The 18,083-nt window shown below is 41.8% G+C and overlaps 1 protein-coding gene across 16 annotated transcripts in view; it reads right to left on the bottom strand.

The window, feature by feature from the left end:
• Positions 1-18,083, bottom strand: part of TEX2 (testis expressed 2) — a 104,061-nt gene that overhangs the window by 31,878 nt on the left and 54,100 nt on the right. For all 16 annotated transcript variants that reach the window (XR_011422857.1, XR_011422859.1, XR_011422858.1 and 13 more), the window contains 3 exons: positions 10,402-10,602; positions 9,115-9,454; positions 7,408-7,655 (listed from right to left, as the gene is read on the bottom strand). Coding sequence is in view for 13 of the 16 variants with exons in the window: in XM_023652209.2 (XP_023507977.1) it covers positions 7,408-7,655; positions 9,115-9,454; positions 10,402-10,602 (789 nt within the window). In the remaining 3 variants the exon portion in view is untranslated. The remainder of the gene's footprint in view (positions 1-7,407; positions 7,656-9,114; positions 9,455-10,401; positions 10,603-18,083) is intronic.

The following is an 18,083-nucleotide window of genomic DNA, read 5'->3' as shown; positions in this document are numbered from 1 at the left end:
TATATACATACATTTAGAAAGGGTAACTTTCCAAAAAAAACTAAACAAGTTGGGAGATTTCAATCGTCCGAGGCCAAAGAAAGGCTATCCTGTCTGAGTAGCTTGAGATACATTTTAGTAAAAATTAACCTCCAAAGTAAAGTAGTACAAATGTACTTAACTTTGTGGTGCAACATTTCCTATTACAAATAGCTAGGAGACCAACCCAACTTTTGTGTTACAAAGAAAGCTTAGAGGCTCTGCTCCTAAGGTTCAGTCACACACAGTCTGGTGCCATGAGGGTTCCACAAAGGGCTGCCTGGTCCAGGAGAAGGAACGCTCTTCCCCCCGGTCTCTTAGCTCGTTTCTTCAATTATGAAGGCGACGCAGAGTCACTGTATTAAACACCCATAATCCCACTACCCAGATATACTTTTTAAAAACGTTTTTATTATATTTCCTTTCATTATCCCCAAAAGAAACCCTGTAACCATTAGCAGTCACTCTCCATTCCTCCTCAACTCCATTCCCACCACCACCATCACCACCAGCCCAAGGCAATCATATTTTGTTTCTGCAAATTCGCCTATTCTAGACATTTCACATAAATGGAAGAATACAGTATGTGTCCTTTGGTGACTGACTTTTTTCGCTGAGCATGTTTGTCTATGCTGCAGCATGTATCAGCACATCAATCCCTCCTATTGCAGAAGAACTTTCTAATGTGCGCATATACCACACTTTATTCACTCATCAGTTGATGGACATTTCAGTTGTCTTCCACTTTTGGCTAGTGTGAATAATACTGCTATGAACATAGTGTACAGGTTTTTGTGTGGACATAGGTTTTCATTTCTCTTGGACATATACCTAGGAGTGGAATTGCTGGATCATATAATAACTCTATGTTTAACATTTTGAGGAACTACCAAACTGTTGTCCATAAGAGCTACACCATTTTACATTCCCACTAGCAATTTTCAAGGTTCCAGTTCTCCACATCCTCACTAATACTTGTTATCATCTGTCTTTTCTATTATAGCCATCCTAGTGAGTGTGAAGTGGTATCTCATTGAGGTTTTGATTCACATTTCCCTGATGGCAAATGATTTTGAATATTCTTTCATGTGCTTATTGGCCATTTATATATCTTCTTTGGAGAAATGTCTAATTGGATCTTTTGCCTATTTCTTAATTGGGTTATTTACCTTTTTACTATTGAGTTTGTAAGAGTCCTTTATATATTCTATGAGATACATGATTTGCAAATATTTTCTCCCATTTTTGTGGGTTGTCTTTTCACTTTCTTGATGGTATTGTTTGCAGCACAAACTTCTTAATTTTGATGAAAACCAATTTTTTTTTCCTTTGGTTGCTTGTGCTTTTAGTGCCTTATCTAAGAAGGCTTTATCTAACCCAAAGTCAGGAAGGTTTACTCTTATGTTTTCTTCTAAGAGTTTTATAGTTTTAGCTCTTAATTGAGGTCTATGATCCATTTTGAGTTCATTTTTTTGTATATGGTGTGAATTGGGGGTCCAATTTCATTCTCTTGAATGTGGATACCAGTGGTTCCAGCATCATTTGTTAAAAACACTATTCTTTTCCCCACTGAATTGCTTTGGCACTCTTGTATTTTTTTCAAAATTTATTTTTAAATTTGATGTATGGCTTCATTTTTTCACTTATTATCTGAGAAGTACTTTCCAATTCTTCTTTTAAATGTTTAAAAAGCCTACTTTGAGGAGAGAAAGAGGAAGCCTTGGAAAATCACTCTGCCAGACACAGATTTCCTGATTTTTATTTGATTCCTATTTGCTTTGTAGGGTTCTCATCTCCTGAAAAACCCCAAACAGGGAGTAGTATCTTGTGACCCAGTTTATAGGTAACAAGATAATTAGTGAAACTAGTAAGAATAAGGACAGGATTCTCCAAACCTCGGGTGGTCTACATATCTCTAAACATGTCTTAAAACCTTCCATGGAGAAGGAGAATGGAAAGCCCTTATGTGATATGAACAGCAGAGCCTTGCTCGTGCCTGGAAAAAAGGCACACCACTGCCTCACCGATGGTCTTCTTTCCCAGGCAGGCCACTTCAGGGCACACAGAACTAACAGCCTCTCCGGCCTCAGATCCCTGAGCAAATCCGCAGCCTGTCTGTGAGGTCTCCCTTCCTGAGATACCCCACTAGGGGTAAAACTATCCCATCTTTAAACATTTTTTTAAAAAGAGTTTCCTTATTTTCTTGTCTTCGGAATTACTATTTAATCTCCTCAAACTGAGTAGACTACCTCAATAAAGCTCCGGATCTCCTCAGCCAACCTCATGGTCTCTCTCACTATTCTAGAGGTTAAGCTGCCTGAAAAGAGGGAAAATGGCACCGAGATCACAGGGGTTTGGAGACTTCAGAGGCTGGCACAGCCTGTGATTGTGGGACAAAGCAGAATACAAGGGAGTCAGGGCTTCATGACTAGTTACTAACCACTAAACATCTGGAGCACCAGGCCCTTTCTCCCAAAACAGTGGTATTTTATAATTCAAACTTTGAGTGCCAAAGTGATTTCAATATACAGAAATCCATGAACATGTTTTTAATTATTATGGGTAAGACTAACTGCCAAAAGTGTTTTAGCATTAATACAAAGCTAGTTTATATTTGCTAATTATAGCACTGTGTGTTTGTAACATCAGTTTGGTTCCTGAGTACCAGTGGTCCCATTCACCATCTGACCTAGTTTAGCACTGGGTTACATGTGAGAAGGAGGCCAAGTATGTGGAAGTTGCCATTAGACCTGGAGTCCTCAGGGTAAGAGATGCTTTGATCATAGCCTATAAGAGGACAGCAGGGTAGGAGTGAGGAGGGGAAAGGCTGGGTCAAAGGCTGGAGCTGTGAACCAAGCTACCTCTATGAAAGAGAAGGGGAGCATGCAACTCTGGGTAAGCATCTGGGTGGTGGCTGACACTGACCATGTGACAGTATAGCTTGAAAGATTGTCAAAGATTCCTTGTATCTCTGAGTCCTTTGAGTCCCTCTTAGACTCAGGATATCAGAGGCAATATGGACCCTAAGAAATAATCTGGCCCAGTCTTCAGCAGGAAGGATAAGCACTAATGATCACATCCACAAGGTTGACATTTAGCGAGACTGTAGGAAACAGGTACTCTTATTACCGGTGGGAACGAAGACTGGTGCAATCCTTATGGAGGGGATCTAGCAATATCTTACAAAACTACAGATGCGTTTACCTTCTGACCTAGCAATCCCATTTCCATGATTTCTCTCTGAAGATACACGCTCAACAACACAAAAATATACGTACATAAAGTTATTCATTGCAGCAATGTTTGTAATTGAAGAATACTGGAATCAACCTATATGCTCATTTAAGAGAGAGATTGAATAAACTAGGGAACATTCACACAACGGAGTACTTTGCAGCTGTTTAAAAACAAGGAAAGGGGGCGTGATCAATGAACTGATGTGGAATGATTTCCAGAATGTACTGGTATGGTAAGTAAAACAAGCAATGTGCAAAAGAGTATCCATAGTATGCTACCCTCTGAGTAAGACAGAAGGGGAAATAAGAAATCCAGAAAGGATAAACCAGAGCCTAAGGAGATTGGTTCACTATGGGGAGTGAGTGGGAAAGACATGGAGGAATACAAGGAATACGGTGGGGGAGACGACACTTGTCCAAGTATGCCTCTGTACGGCTTTGATTTTTGGAACTATGTTAATGTTTCGCATGCACAAAAAAAAGAAAATAAAGTCAAGGGTGGGTGGAAAAGGTCCTCATTTGCTCGAATTGCAAAATTAAGAAATAAAACTAGTAAAGAACTATCACCACTACTTATAAAGAAAAGTATTAAAAGTAATAAAAGTAGTATAGGAACACTGTGGCAGATCTTATTTTCCAAAAACGGTGCAATATTACCCATCCCAAAAGCTCTTCCAAGAATGTGCTACTCCCTCAGCAAGAGGTGGCATCTATGCCCCTCTCCTTGAATCTGGGAAAATTTTTTGACTACTTTGACTACAGAGCATGATGAAAGCAACATTGTTTTACTTCTGAGACTAGGTCATAAAAGGCAATAGAGTGTCTGTCTGGCTCTTTCTCTAGGGATGCCTGTCCTTGGAACCCAGTCACCATGCTGAAGGGAGCTCAGGCCACATGGAGAACTAAGGCTCCCAGCCCTCAGCCCCAGCAGAGCTCCCAACCAACAACCAGCATCTACTTGTCAGCCATGCGAGTGAGCCATCTTGGAAGTAGATTCTCCAGCCCCCAGGCCAGCCTCCACAGCTGACACTGTGGAGCAGAGAGAAATCGTCAGTGCTAAGCCTGGTCAAACTACAAATTTGTGAGCAAAATAAATAATTGCTGTTGTTTTTAAGCTACCACTTTTGGGGCTGTTTGTTACACAGTAACAGATAACTCAAACCCCTATCTCTACCTTATTCAAGACCATCTTAACTACCAAATCGCCCCTGAAAGCCAGGACATGGCCGACAGAAGCAGGCCAAGTGGATGCAGAAGCCAGCACTTAAGATCACACACTTTCTTCAAAAGCCCCTCTTTCAAAGACAGTTATCTCCATTCACACAGTTCTAGCTCTCTGGTTTCCTAGCCCATGCAGATTAGAATCATTAAATTAAGGGTCGGGATGGGAGATGGGGACAAGCGCTCAAGGAAAAGCAACTAGAAGGATACATACCAACACCAGTCAAATGACAACCGAGAGAAAATACTGCAGTCTGCCCTCTGGGATGGCTCAGGTGAAAGGCTTCCTGATCTCAGGAGCCTGCATGACGACAGGCCTTAATTTCCATTTGTTGTACCGAGTATTTAAATTATCAAGAAAAGATTAAATCATCCTGCCTAGGGGACCAGGAAGTTCAACGTGTTTTTTAAAGATTTTCATCAGACTTAGAAGAGGGAAAAAAAGGTTTTCGTACTTAAAGGGGTAAGTGCCAAGCACCTGGAAAGGAGGTTTGTATTTGAGACTCTTGATACTGACAGCAATGCTGGGTCGAGGGGCTGGGCTGTGTGCCATCGGGGCCTCTCAGTCCCTCCTGGGACTTCCACAGGCCAAAGTGATTACATGATACAATAAGTGCATAGAACATACACTGAGGAAACAATGCTCCAAAACATGTGTGTGGTTTTTTTTTAATTTAAGAAACTCTTTTATTTTATTTTTTTTTTAAGATTTTTTTTTTTTTCCTTTTTCTCCCCAAAGCCCCCCGGTACCTAGTTGTATATTCTTAGTTGTCGGTCCTTCTAGTTGTGGCATGTGGGATGCTGCCTCAGCGTGGTTTGATGAGCAGCGCCATGTCCGCACCCAGGATTCGAACCAACGAAACACTGGGCCGCCTGCAGCAGAGTGCTCGGACTTAACCACTCGGCCACGGGGCCAGCCGCTAAGGAGCTCTTTTAAAAAGCAAACATTTTGTTAGATAATTTTCTTACATCAGCGCACAATTCTCCTCCTGAGTCTGAGAGTCCAGACAGCTAATAACCCAGGGAGAAAGGGAATTTGGAGGAGGGGGATTCACTGGTGGTAAAAGGATGTTTCTAGAACAGTTTTGTTTTTTTTTTAGGAAGATTAGCCCTGAGCTAACATCTGCTGCCAATCCTCCTCTTTTTGCTGAGGAAGACTGGCCCTGAGCTAACATCCACGCCCATCTTCCTCTACTTTATATGTGGGACGCCTAGCACAGCATGGCTTGCCAAGCAGTGCCATGTCCACACCCAGGATCCGAAATGGCGAACCCTGGGCCGCCAAAGCAGAACGTGTGCACTTAACCACTGCGCCACCAGGCCAGCCCCTAGAACAGTTTTATATTACATCACACTAGCCTAGAGGTAGGGCTAGCTCCCATTGTAGCAGATAAGTTAGGTCAGAGGGTAGAGGCAGTGGGTCAGAGGCCAGCAAAGGCATACTGTCTTTTTGCCCTGATAAAGTAGGTTCGGTGAGGGTTCAGGGGCCTCTTCCATACTGAAGAGGATCAATGGAATGAATAAAGACCAAAGGCTAAAAGCACAAAGAGGAAGGCACCAAATGCTCCCCCTTAAGAACAGAAACACGGTCACTAAAAGAGATCAAACACTTTAGTAATTGAATATGAAAAAAATACACTTCAAGGTACTCCACAGGCGGGGAGGCTGTGCCTTAGAACATCAGCAGGAGTAGTGGCAGGAGGCCTCAAATCAAGCACAGTTTTAGAATGACCCACCAAAATGGTCGTAGTGGCAGCCAAGGGGCCTCAGAGTTGCAGATCAGGTTTTGCACAATCCATCACTCAGCAACTGTGAAGTTACCTAACTTCTGTAAGCCTCAGTATCCCCATCTACAAAATGGAGAGAATAGCATCTAGTTTGTAAGACTCTCCAAGGGACCAGAGTAATTCCAAAGTTCCTAACAGAGTCTGGCTTATGGCAGCTTCTATTATTCATCTTACTTATCACAGATGATCTTGAGTCAATGTCCAGCTTGTTACACTGTGGAAATAATACCGTAGGTAAATTTTCAAAAGCAGTGGACATAGCTGAGGACTCTGAGAATTTGAGAATACAATGGTTACTGAGGAATTAGACCTCCACTACTAATGATTCTGTGAACTGCCTACTGAATACCTAGTTGCTCAGATCAAAAAGCTAGGAGTTATCTTTGACTCCTCTGGTTCTCTCACACCTCACATCTAATTCATCAGCGAATACAGCCAGCTTCCCTCCAACACATACCCCAAACCCAGCCAAGTCTCACCACCTGCTGTTACCACCTTAACTTCAGCCATTCTCCACTACCATGATCACCTCCCACCCACTCTTTTCCTCCTAGAGCCAATTCTCCATGGAGAGGCACTTATCTTTTTAAACTTAAATCAGATCTATGTGATTCCCCACTCAAAACCCTCCCAGGGTTTCCCACCCACCTTGGACCTGGTCTGATGAGGCCCTACTTCTCTGTTCCTTGCACATTGTCCATCCATACCGTGCCTCATCACAATGCCTTGAATACTGCAACCACCTCCTGCTTCAGGGCCTTTGCACTTGCTGATCCCTCACCTGGAATGCTCCTCCCATACTTATCACCATGGCCTACTTCCTCACTTTGGTCAGGTCTCTACCCAAAGGTCACCTCTTCAAAGAGGCCCTCCCTGACTACTGATCTAAAATGGCAGTTCTGGCCACTTTCCATCCTTCCTTATTTGGCTTTATTTTAATTCTTATCACCACCTGATGTTTGTTTCTTGCTGTCTCCTTGACTAGAGTACAAACCCTCCGAGGGCAAGGCCCTTGTCTGCCTTGTTCATCACTGTGTCTCCAAAGCCTCGAACTGGGCCTGGTATACAAGAGGCACTCAAAGTGCTTATATATGAAGGTTTCAGTAGAAGAGCACGAAAGCCACAGCCCAGGGAGCCAGCTTTACCTTTTTCCCAGTGGTGGGGCTGCTCTCTGCACTCTGCACGGGGCTCCTTTGGGGGCTTTGGCTTTCATGGGGGACACATCTGGCCATGTACACGCTGTAGTCCAGAAGCATCTTCTGCCGCACGCTGCCCCCCAGGTCCTTCTGCTTCGGCTGGGGCACAATCTCCTCCACGCTGCCTTTGCTGCTGCTGCGGCTGTGAGTCGGGTGCCCCGAGGGACTGTTGTGCCTACTGTGTGAGGGCAAGAGCCCTGGGGCAAAGAAGTGACAGCTGTCAATACAGAGGAAGAAAACGACTGCAACGGACAGCCACTCATCACTTAACAACATGGACACATTCTGAGAAATGCGTCATTAGGTGACTTTGTCATCATGCGAACATCACCAAGTATACTTACACAAACCCGTCTAGTATAGCCTACTCCACACCTAGGTTATAGGGTACTAATCTTATGGGACCACTGTGGTATATGTGGTCCCTCATTGACCGAAACACTATATGGCACGTGACTGTAAATGGAACACAGAACAAACTCCACTGGTTTAAGTTGAAAAACAGTTAAAATGCTATCAAATGACTGTTTAAAAAATATTTATAAGGTTATTTCCCACTCTGAAAAATACCTTCCCCTCTAATGATAATTTTTTAGAACAGTTTTTATTCTTCTCCAAGACAATTCAGAATCCTGGTGCCATGAAATACATCTGGTAGGTACTTTTCTCTTTTTTCCTGGTGATCCTGAAGGGTCACATAAAGGACTGACACAACCCCAGGGGCAAATGGAAAGTGGGCAGAAAGCTAACAGCTCATCCACAGCTCATGGCCATTCCAAACACGCCAACTTTCATTCAACAAATTTTTTTTATCAAGCACTTTCTCTGGGCCAATTCTACATTAAAAAGAAGAATAAGATATAATCCCTGACCTTGAACTCAGGCACCTAGGCAAATAAATCACAATTTTCTGTAATAAGCATTGTAACTGAAGCACAACTAAAGGACTTTCATGGCGGGAAGAAGGGAGTAACTGCCTCTGCCTAAGAGAGCTGAAAAGTGCTTTCTCCAGTACTGACTTTCATAGGTACTGACCTCTGGACTGCCTCTCAAGGGAACACTTGGCATTTTCCTGTCCCAGATGGGGTAAGAGCATTCTAGGTATAGGGAACAGCATGTGTAAAAAGCACGTTTGGAGAATGGTGAGAGATTCAGTGAAGTTTCACGCAGAATACATGGGCAGAGGGATAGTAAATGAGCAGAGGTGCATGGTTATCAGTGCAAATGCAGGGAGTCAGGAGGCCAGAGGATTCAGCATTTCTATATTCTATGGCCATCTTAGGCTGGAAGGACATGTTGAGGGCCAGCAGCTTGAGAGCACTAGCTCCCTTCTCTCTCACCTTCTTATTATAACTAGGGTTCTCCTTTTGCTTCTTCTCTCAGAGGAGTCATAATATGTAAAAATAAATATAATCCTAAGGAACCAGCAAAAGCAAAAAAAACATACATCTGCAAATGGTTCCATTATTGGTTAAATGATTCAGCACAAGGGTTGCAGTGATCAGCCTAAGAGGTAAACGATTCATGAGAACACGTCTTAGGTGGCAGACAGTTAGCAATTCAGGGTGGGCTTCCTTCTGTCCTACCTGGGAATCTCTCTCAATTCTCTTACAGGCCTTTTAAAAATACATACACATTTAGCACACACATCATTACCTGGTTTACTTCCAGAGACACCAGGTGGCTTCTTGATTTCCGACTTCAGCTTAGATGCCAGAATAAATCTCCTAAACCACTCCTCTTTTTCTCGGCCAGTTCTCCCAAAGAGATACAGTATCTGATCTCGCTGGCTAGATCTTGTTCCCTCCTGAGGAGGGGATGGCTTCTTAGGGTCCTCGACTCCCTGCTCTTTCTCAGTTGGTGGCTTTTCTTCAGAAGTCTCTTTATCACTCTGGGCCTTAGACATGAAGTCATCTTGTCGACCAAGCTCGATACAAATGGGGTACTTTTTATTCCAGATTCGTTTTCGAGCCAAACTTTTAGGTACAAGATAAATCTACAGAGAAAGGGAAATGAGGATTTACATACTAAATTAAGAATTGGCTACATTGTGCATTGATATTATGCAGAGCACACATGAAACATTATATTCTTTTTGACTAAAATGATGAATGTGAAATAATTACCACCTGTCTATAACATGACTATAGAAACTGGAATAAATTTTTAGAAACAACTTGTTATTCTTCAAAATCATTCCAGAAGTAGATATTTAAGAATTTTGCAAGAGTTACAAATATCTATAATTTTCAGGTAATAGTAGCATAATAATTGTTTAGCGAATTATCACCAACTAAATTTGGATATCAACTGGGTTTAATGACCCTAGGCCAAACAAGCTGGGGAAAAAAAAAAGAATTCACCAAATTAGATCTAGTTGGGAAGTTCAATAAAGTTATACAAAAACTATTTTAAATATTTCTATCATTTTGGGGAAACTTAATATCACTCACATGAGTTACAAGACAACCAGAGAACCTATAGCTTTTCTGAATAACAATTTACATTTCTCAAAACCAGAAGTACATAGTACTTTTATCAAAATGTAGTTATTTTGCATACTCGTAATTTCCACATTTACAGAGCCTTCATTATTTATTGCCCTAATACCACACAAAGCTTTTTGTTTGACTGAAAAAATTTAACTCTCCAAGTCAGAAGAGTGTGCAATGCCTGGCTCCTGGACCAGCAGCACTGGTATCACTTGGGAGCTCATAAAAACGCAGACTCTCAGGGCCCACTCTCAGTTGCTGAATTAGAATCTGCATTTAAAAAGATGCTCAGAAGATTCATATGTAGATTAATGCTGAGAGGCAATGCTCTAAATTATGCTAATGCTTTAAAACACACACAACTTTAGGACAGAAAAAAAAAATACAGTGAAGCAACCAATATTCCAAATGCTTTTCAATCATCTAAGATTCCAAAATTAGTTGGGCTCACCTTGCTGTCTGAGAGATCGTAGATTTTCTGGCTGATGTAGGTGACCTCTGGCTTTGCTTCATTGTAGCTTGCCCTCCTGGATATATTTTTATTGGGCTTTGAAAGTCTTAAGGTCCCACCCTCAAGTCGAACAAAGACTGAATGTGTCAAAGTCGCATGGTAAGTTTCTGGATCATAGTTGTAAATCTCATTCATCCATCCCTGATGGAGAAAATCTTCCATTAGTAAAAGTAGAATAAATACACTTCTGATTCAATATGAAAATGATGACCACTGTGGTATGCAGGACACCGAAACCAAACTTTAATATGACTCGAGCGTCAATTGATGACTAGAGGTTGCTGCAACAAGTGCTTAGCTTGACGGATAATCAGTGCTGAGAAGTAATTTGGTATGCTTTTTATAACTGAAAACCTGGATTTGGGGGGAGAATAATAATGTTCATTATCCTAAATAAAAGTTTCTTTTCCTGTTTTAAAACTAACAAGCAAATCAGGACATTCACAAGTTTTGTTAACGTAAACAGAGCAAGTCTCTGGGCCTGACCTCCTCTGCAGGTGGGTAATCCTACACAGTCTGGCCCTCTTAAATTAGCCAAATATGCCCTCTTCTCAGCCCACCTGCAAACAATCTTTCAAATTTCAGAGCATATTAACTCATGTTACCATTCCAGGACTCAGAGGACCCCTACCACTCACTGAAATCACACAGTAGAGCAGATGATTGAGAATTAGGCATTAAATCATAGATATGATCAACAATATGTCAAAATTCAAAGATATATAGTAACTTAAATGAATAAAATTGTGCTCTAGGTTCCCCCCATCAACATAAATGTATACATTGATTTTTAAAAACAGCAAATATAGTGGTGTGCACACCACACACAAAAGCATAACACACGAGAAAACTGTGCTAAAGCTAACCTCATAGCTGTAATCAATATTCATCATTTAACACTCTGCCTGCCCTACAGTGATTTTTCAGATGAGTGGCCCAGACCTCTTTAAAAGAAGTTCTCTAGGGAATTTTACTCCATATCTTCCCACTCCTCTCATTTTGTAAATGTCTTTGTACTGAGCAGAGAAGTACTAAAGATCACTACACTGAAGGCAGGATTGTCATTCTTTTCAAGGAATAGCCATTTCCATGGTGAGTCCCTGAGTCTCACACTAAAGTCCTGAATTGAGAGCCTCTGCAAATAAGGAATCCTCAGAATTCTCTGTTATTCATTTATCAAAAACATGTGTTGAATCTATTTATGTATCAAGTAATGTGTCAGGAGCTGATACAAAGATGAAAAAAGGGAAAGGATTCTTGACCAAAGGGTGCTCCAAAACCAGCAGGGAAGAATTAGGTCTTCATTTTGCCACCCTACAACCCCACTAGGGTAACCATCAAAGAAAAGTCATCACAAAGAGTACCCTGAATGTGTTATGGAAGTAAAAACAGACAAACACTTCTTTGTCGTGGGAGGTATGTGTGAAATTTAGAAACCAATTAGACAGATTTATATACCTCAGTATATTTTTTGCATGAGCTAGGAGTACCTCCTCCCCTCCCAATGAGTCACTTGTATCTATTCAAAAATGCTGAATGAGTATGCAGTGGCGATGCAAAGAGGGTGTGATCTACATGTCTGTAAAGAAACAGCAAGGCTCAGAGCAATGAAGTGAAAAAAGGGACAAGGGATACAGAGCACAGTGGGGCCTGAGGCGGTCTGTGTTTTCAGAGCATCAGTTTGGGTGGCATTATTTTGCTAACTGTAGAACTAAGTACATTTTTAGGTCGATAGCTTTTTGTCTTTTTCCTTAGTCTGATATTAGGATGAAGTGCATCCATTGATTTTCCAATGTTTAACCAGTCTTGCATTCTTAGGAAAATTATACATAAGTCATGATGTACTGAAGTTGGATCATACCAGCTCATGAAAGCTGACTCTACACATCTCTTCTCAACTCCGTGTTTAGTGACTTCATATTGATAGATTCTAATTGGCCATGGTGGGAGTTTTTACACATGGAGATCAGTCAACAGTAGAGAGGGCTCCCCAATCCCACTCCAGAAAGCCAGTTTACCAGCACAATACTATTATCCTTTTTATATACACTGCTGAATTTGACTTGCTATTACTTTGCTAATTTGTCCCTATAAGTTCATGAGGGAAACTGGTCTACAGTTTTCTTGCTATATCTTTCAATATTAGCTAGCCCCATAAAATGAGTTGGGCAGTGATCCTCCTCCTATTTTCTGGAAGAGTGTGCATAGCATTAATATTTCTTCCTTAAAGGTTTGGTAAATATGCCAATGAAGCCATCTAGGCCTGGAGTTATCATTGTTGAAAGGTTTTAAACTATGAATTCAATTTCTTTAATTGCTATTGGACTACTCAGGTCATCTATTTCTTCTTGAGTGAGCTTTGGTAGTTTGTGTCTTCCAAGGAATTTTTGTCTATTTCCTCTACCTTGTCCAATTTCTGGGCATAATGTCGTTTGCAAGATTTCCCTATTGTTCTCCTAATGTCTGCAGAGTCTGCAGTGATACCCTCTCTTTCAGTCCTGATACTGGCAATTCGTGCTGCTCTCAAACCTTTCTTCTTTTCTAATAAAAGCATTTAATGCTATTAGTTTCCCTCTAAGCATTGTGTCAGCTGCAATTTTTGATGCACTGTATTTTCAATTTCATTTGACTGAAATTATTTTCTATGTTCCCTTGTGACTATCTTTGGACCCATGGACTAATTACAGGTGTGTTGTTTCATTTCCAAATATTTGGGAATTTTCCAGATATCTTTCCGTTGCTGATTTCTAGTTTAATTCTATTATGGTCAGAAAACATGCTTTGTATAATTTCAGTTCTTTTAAATTTGTTAAGGTTTGTTTTATGGCCCAGAATATGGTCTATCTGGTGAATGTTACACGTACACTATAAAAAATATGCATTCTGCTTTTGTCAGATGGAATTTTCTATAAATGTATTTGTCTCTTTAAACAATGTTTGTCTAAAATGTTTTAAACAAAGATTTTCACCAAAGATCTCCTGGCATATAATACACAGTTTTCTTTTTATCCAATTTGGTTACATAAAATACTTTCTTACATATAACACATTTAGCAGGCCTAAACTTCTAAAGGCAAATAGATTAATAAAGAACTTGAAGCAGATCTGATTTTTCTGGGCTGCTTCAGAGCCATGCTCAAGGGCAGGTTGTATTTTCTTGCAGAGCTACTAAAATCAAGAAGAATCCACGGAGGGAGGGAGGAAGGGCTGGTACTTAAGAACTTCTTAGGGTCAGGGAATGACTATGAGATTAAAATAGCAACTTGCCATCAGTGTCATTTACGAGCCCTTTGGCTCTTCTTGAGTCATTTCACTCTGACTGTACATCTCCTGGCTAGAGTAAAGCTACCTGAGGAAACAGAGCATGTGTGGTATCTCTGTGGGTCCCCATCATAACATCTTAGCTGAGATGCTCAACATTTAATGACTGTTTTGAATTAAGATAATCATAATTTGATATGACAAACATTTCTGCAACAATATCTCCATATAAAAGATTCTCCATCAGTTTCCAACTACGTAAGGTTATTAGTAGACATGTAAAAAAGTCAAAAGAATTAACATGGTACTGGAATTTTGGACAATATACCCAGCATTACAGTTATCATCTAGTCACCACCAGACTAGAAAGGCTGAAGGGAAAAAAAAGACAGGCATTATGTTACGAAGTTACTCTCAAATAGCAGGACAGTCTCTGTGAAACAGAGTACTGCAAGCTATAGAGATTTTTCCCTTTCGAAACCCCTGAGACAAGACACGTTAATTATCTGATTTATGAATAAGAGAAATTTAGGAATAAAAGGTGGTTTCTCTCCAATTGCTTTCATTTTGTCTTTCTTTAGTCAGCAAATGCAGAACTGTCGAAAGAAGCAATGTCCAATGGAAATATGTGAGCCAAAATTTTAAATTGTATAGGAGCCCTATTAAAAAAGAAAAAAGCAGGTGAAATTAATTTAATGTATTTTATTTAACTCAATATATCCAAAATATTATCATTTCAACATGTAATAAATATTAAAGATCACTAGGTATTTTACATCCTTTGTTTTGAACTAAGTCTTCAAAATCCACTGTGTATTTTACACTTAGAGCACATCTCAGTTCCAACTAGCTACACTTCAAGCACTGAACGGCCACACATGCATGGCTGGTGGCTACTGTATGAGCGCACAGCCGATTCTGGGGTTCTGGCTTTTCAGACCTAGACACCTGGCTGAACCAGAATGGTCAAAATCCGCCTCTCTCCTCTTGCTGACACTTGCAACGCGTAGTTTTATGTTGTGTTTTACTAGGTGCTTTACATAATTAAAGGAGAGAAGATAATCTAAGGAATCTCCAGATGAACATTCTACTTTATAAATTCAAAATCCTTTTAAAAAGCTAACATGCAATATTAAAAACTCAGGAATAAGGATAAAAGTAATCCGGTAAAAGGCTAAAGTTTTTATTTTTTAATTTTTTTCCATTGTTTTATTTATTTATTTATTTATTTTTGAGGAAGATTAGCCCTGAACTAACTACTGCCAATCCTCCTCTTTTTGCTGAGGAAGACTGGCCCTGAGCCAACATCCGTGCCCATCTTCCTCTACGTTATATGTGGGACGCCCAACACATCATGGCGTGCCAAGTGGTCCCATGTCTGCACCCGGGATCCGAACCGTTGAACCCCGGGCCGCTGAAGCAGAGCGTGTGCACTTAACTGCTGCGCCACCAGGCCGGCCCCAAAAGGGTAAGGTTTTAAAAAAATTCCTAAAGTTCTATAAGAACATTAAAAGATAATCTACAAACAAAGTTACATCAAGTTTTTAGCCTATTCCTTTGGTTTTTAGTAGAAAAGACGACAAGACACACAGGCACGCGTGTTGGGATACAAGCCCCGCATCAGCTCACCTGTTCACAAGACCACTTGGAGAAGAGCCACGCTTCTGCACTACTCTATCAGGCTGCTACTCAGTTATTGCTCCTAGTACAATTCTTGTACCCGCTTAACAAGAGCAACCATTTCCACAGTGCTTCGGGGATTCAGCTCTCAGCCACAAAGCCAGGCTCCCGCCCCAGCAGCCCAATGAACCACCTGAGTGGGAGAGCCAGCCCTGACAGAGTTCTTGCTGGGCTGCAGCCGGTGTCCTCCCACAGGGCCACAGATCTGAGATGAGGTGTTGTTGTCCTTCTTTGCTAGCAGCTCTGACAGATATAGGTCACCCTCTACCACTCACCAAACTGCAAGAATATTAGAACAACCTGATTCCGAGGATGTGAGGGACAGAAGAGAGTTTTAAGTCCTGCACAGTTCAAAACCACAAAGGTGCGAGGCGGGGTCGACCTAGGAAGAGAATCTAGGACATGCCTTCCCCGGGGAGAGCACTGAGGGGCTCCAACATCCCTTCTTCTGGTTTGGGGCTGGCTCCATCCTCCTCCCAACCCCCCCTCCTAGCCGCTGTGCTCCAAACACCAGGGCACCTGTGGTTTCTCCTTCTCTTTTATCTTCAGCTTTCCTCCTTCCTGCACTACCATTTTCTTTTCTTTGTGTTAAAGATGTATCAGAGGCTAAAGTCCACAGCTGCCAAAAAACAAACAAATACAACTGACAAATCAGGATTTGAACTGGTTTTTAAAAATTTTTTAAATTTTTTATTTTTCCTTCTTCTCCTCAAAGCCCCCCGGTACGTAGCTGTGTATTTTTAGTTGTGGGTCCTTCCAGTTGTGGCATGTGGGATGCCACCGCAGCATGGCTTGATGAGCAGTGCCATGTCCGCGCCCAGGATCCAAACCAGCAAAACCCTGGGCCACCGAAGTGGAGCTGAAGGGGCCCGCCTGGTGGCGCAGCGGTTAAGACTGCACGTTCTGCTTCTCGGCGGCCTGGGGTTCGCTGGTTCGGATCCCGGGTGTGGACATGGCACCAATTGGCACACCACGCTGTGGTGGGCATCCCACATATAAAGTAGAGGAGGATGGGTAGGGATGTTAGCTCAGGGTGTCTTCCCCAGCAATAAGAGGAGGATTGGCAGGAGTTAGCTCAGGGCTAATCTTCCTCAAAAAAAAATAAAATAAAATAAAATAAAGTAGAGCTGAAGCAGAGTGGGTGAACTAACCACTCGGCCACGGGCTGGCCCCCACAAATGAGGAATCGAATCGCACGACTATTGTGAACAATCATTTGTTAGCTTAAGCAGGGCCCAATCCTTGATCATACCTGATCCCGGAAGACTGCTGGTCAAAAGACACGCACTGACACCAGCCCACACACATCAGCAGAAGGGCTAGGAGTCTGACACGCTTGGGTTGCAGTACTGGCTTCACTACTTCCTGCCAAGCTGGGTGATGCTTATCCTTAGACCCTCGGTTTTCTCACCTGTAAAGGGTTCGGGATGGCTTACTTCCCAGCTTCATGCCTCCCTGGTCCCCACCTCACACTCTGCTCAAGCCATAACTTTCTCCATGCTAACAGTGCTTTACTGAGGTTTAATTTCCACATGGGAAAAGGAACAAATCTTACACATATGACTTTTAAAATATTAATATTCATATTTATAATAATAGGTTACACTTAAGCTCACATTATGATCCAGACACCTCAGGCGCATTATCTCCTTTATTTCTGCCAATTCCCTAGAATTTTACAGGTGAGGAAAGTGGTGAGGGAGGTTAAGTGATTGACCTTGAGAGCGGTTAAAAAAAAAAAGTGGTCTAGAGAGTGGCAAATATGAGACTTCAAGATCTTGAGACTTCTCAAGATCTTAAGAGTAAAAAAAGTTAAAGTTTTTCAGGACAGAAATTGAATTAGCTACTTCTTATCCAGAGTAGAGAGAGGCATTGTGACCGGAGTCCAGGTTTCCTGACTCCCATGTAGAGCTCTTTCCAGAACATTACAAGCTTTGATAGGAAACCCTGAGAGACTGCAGGGACTGATAACTGACTCCACATCAGTCAGGCATCCAGGATGCAGACTGGCCTTTGGGAGGCTCAGGCCAAGAGATGGCCAAGCATGACTCTCCTCAAGTCCCGCTGATTCTGCCTCCCAATATACCCCTACTGACCCAAATCCAGGCTGCCCTTGCAGAAAGCAATTGCCCAGTGCAAACCCTAACTGCCTTTTGATACCAATCAGCCAGTTTTTCTCAGGGCATGACAAACTCCCTGGATTAAGCTGCACATGGAATTTCCAGACCTTAGTGGTCAACTATCAAATCTTGAAAGCAGCACAGCAACTCCAAGGCCTTCGGCCTGTTCCCCATATAGTGCCCGACTGTCTACTGCTCAGCTGTTCCAAAACTCTTAACCCTGATTTCTTACCAAGTAAGATATTTCTCCAATTTTATTTTGTTATGGGACATGGGAGTGGGTGTAAAGAGATATAGCATATAGTTAGCAACTCATTCCATTTTAACAGCTCAACTAAAAGACTCAGAGATGCTCTCAACCCACACTAAAGCAACCCAGACAAGTCTCATTTCTTTCTGAAGCTGCAACTGTTAAAATGGAGACAGTGCACGCCGCTGGGGGACAATAACCACAGTCAGCCAGGCTGCAGCTGGCTGGCCCACAGACTGGTCCTGTGATCCCGTCTGTAAAAGGTCAGGGGTTTCTCTCCAATTCTCTGCTGGATTTAGAAACCATGTCTG

This window comes from Equus caballus, chromosome 11 (genome assembly GCF_041296265.1).
Source record: "Equus caballus isolate H_3958 breed thoroughbred chromosome 11, TB-T2T, whole genome shotgun sequence".
Lineage (NCBI taxonomy): Eukaryota > Metazoa > Chordata > Mammalia > Perissodactyla > Equidae > Equus > Equus caballus.
This window is presented reverse-complemented; position numbering and strand designations above follow the sequence as displayed.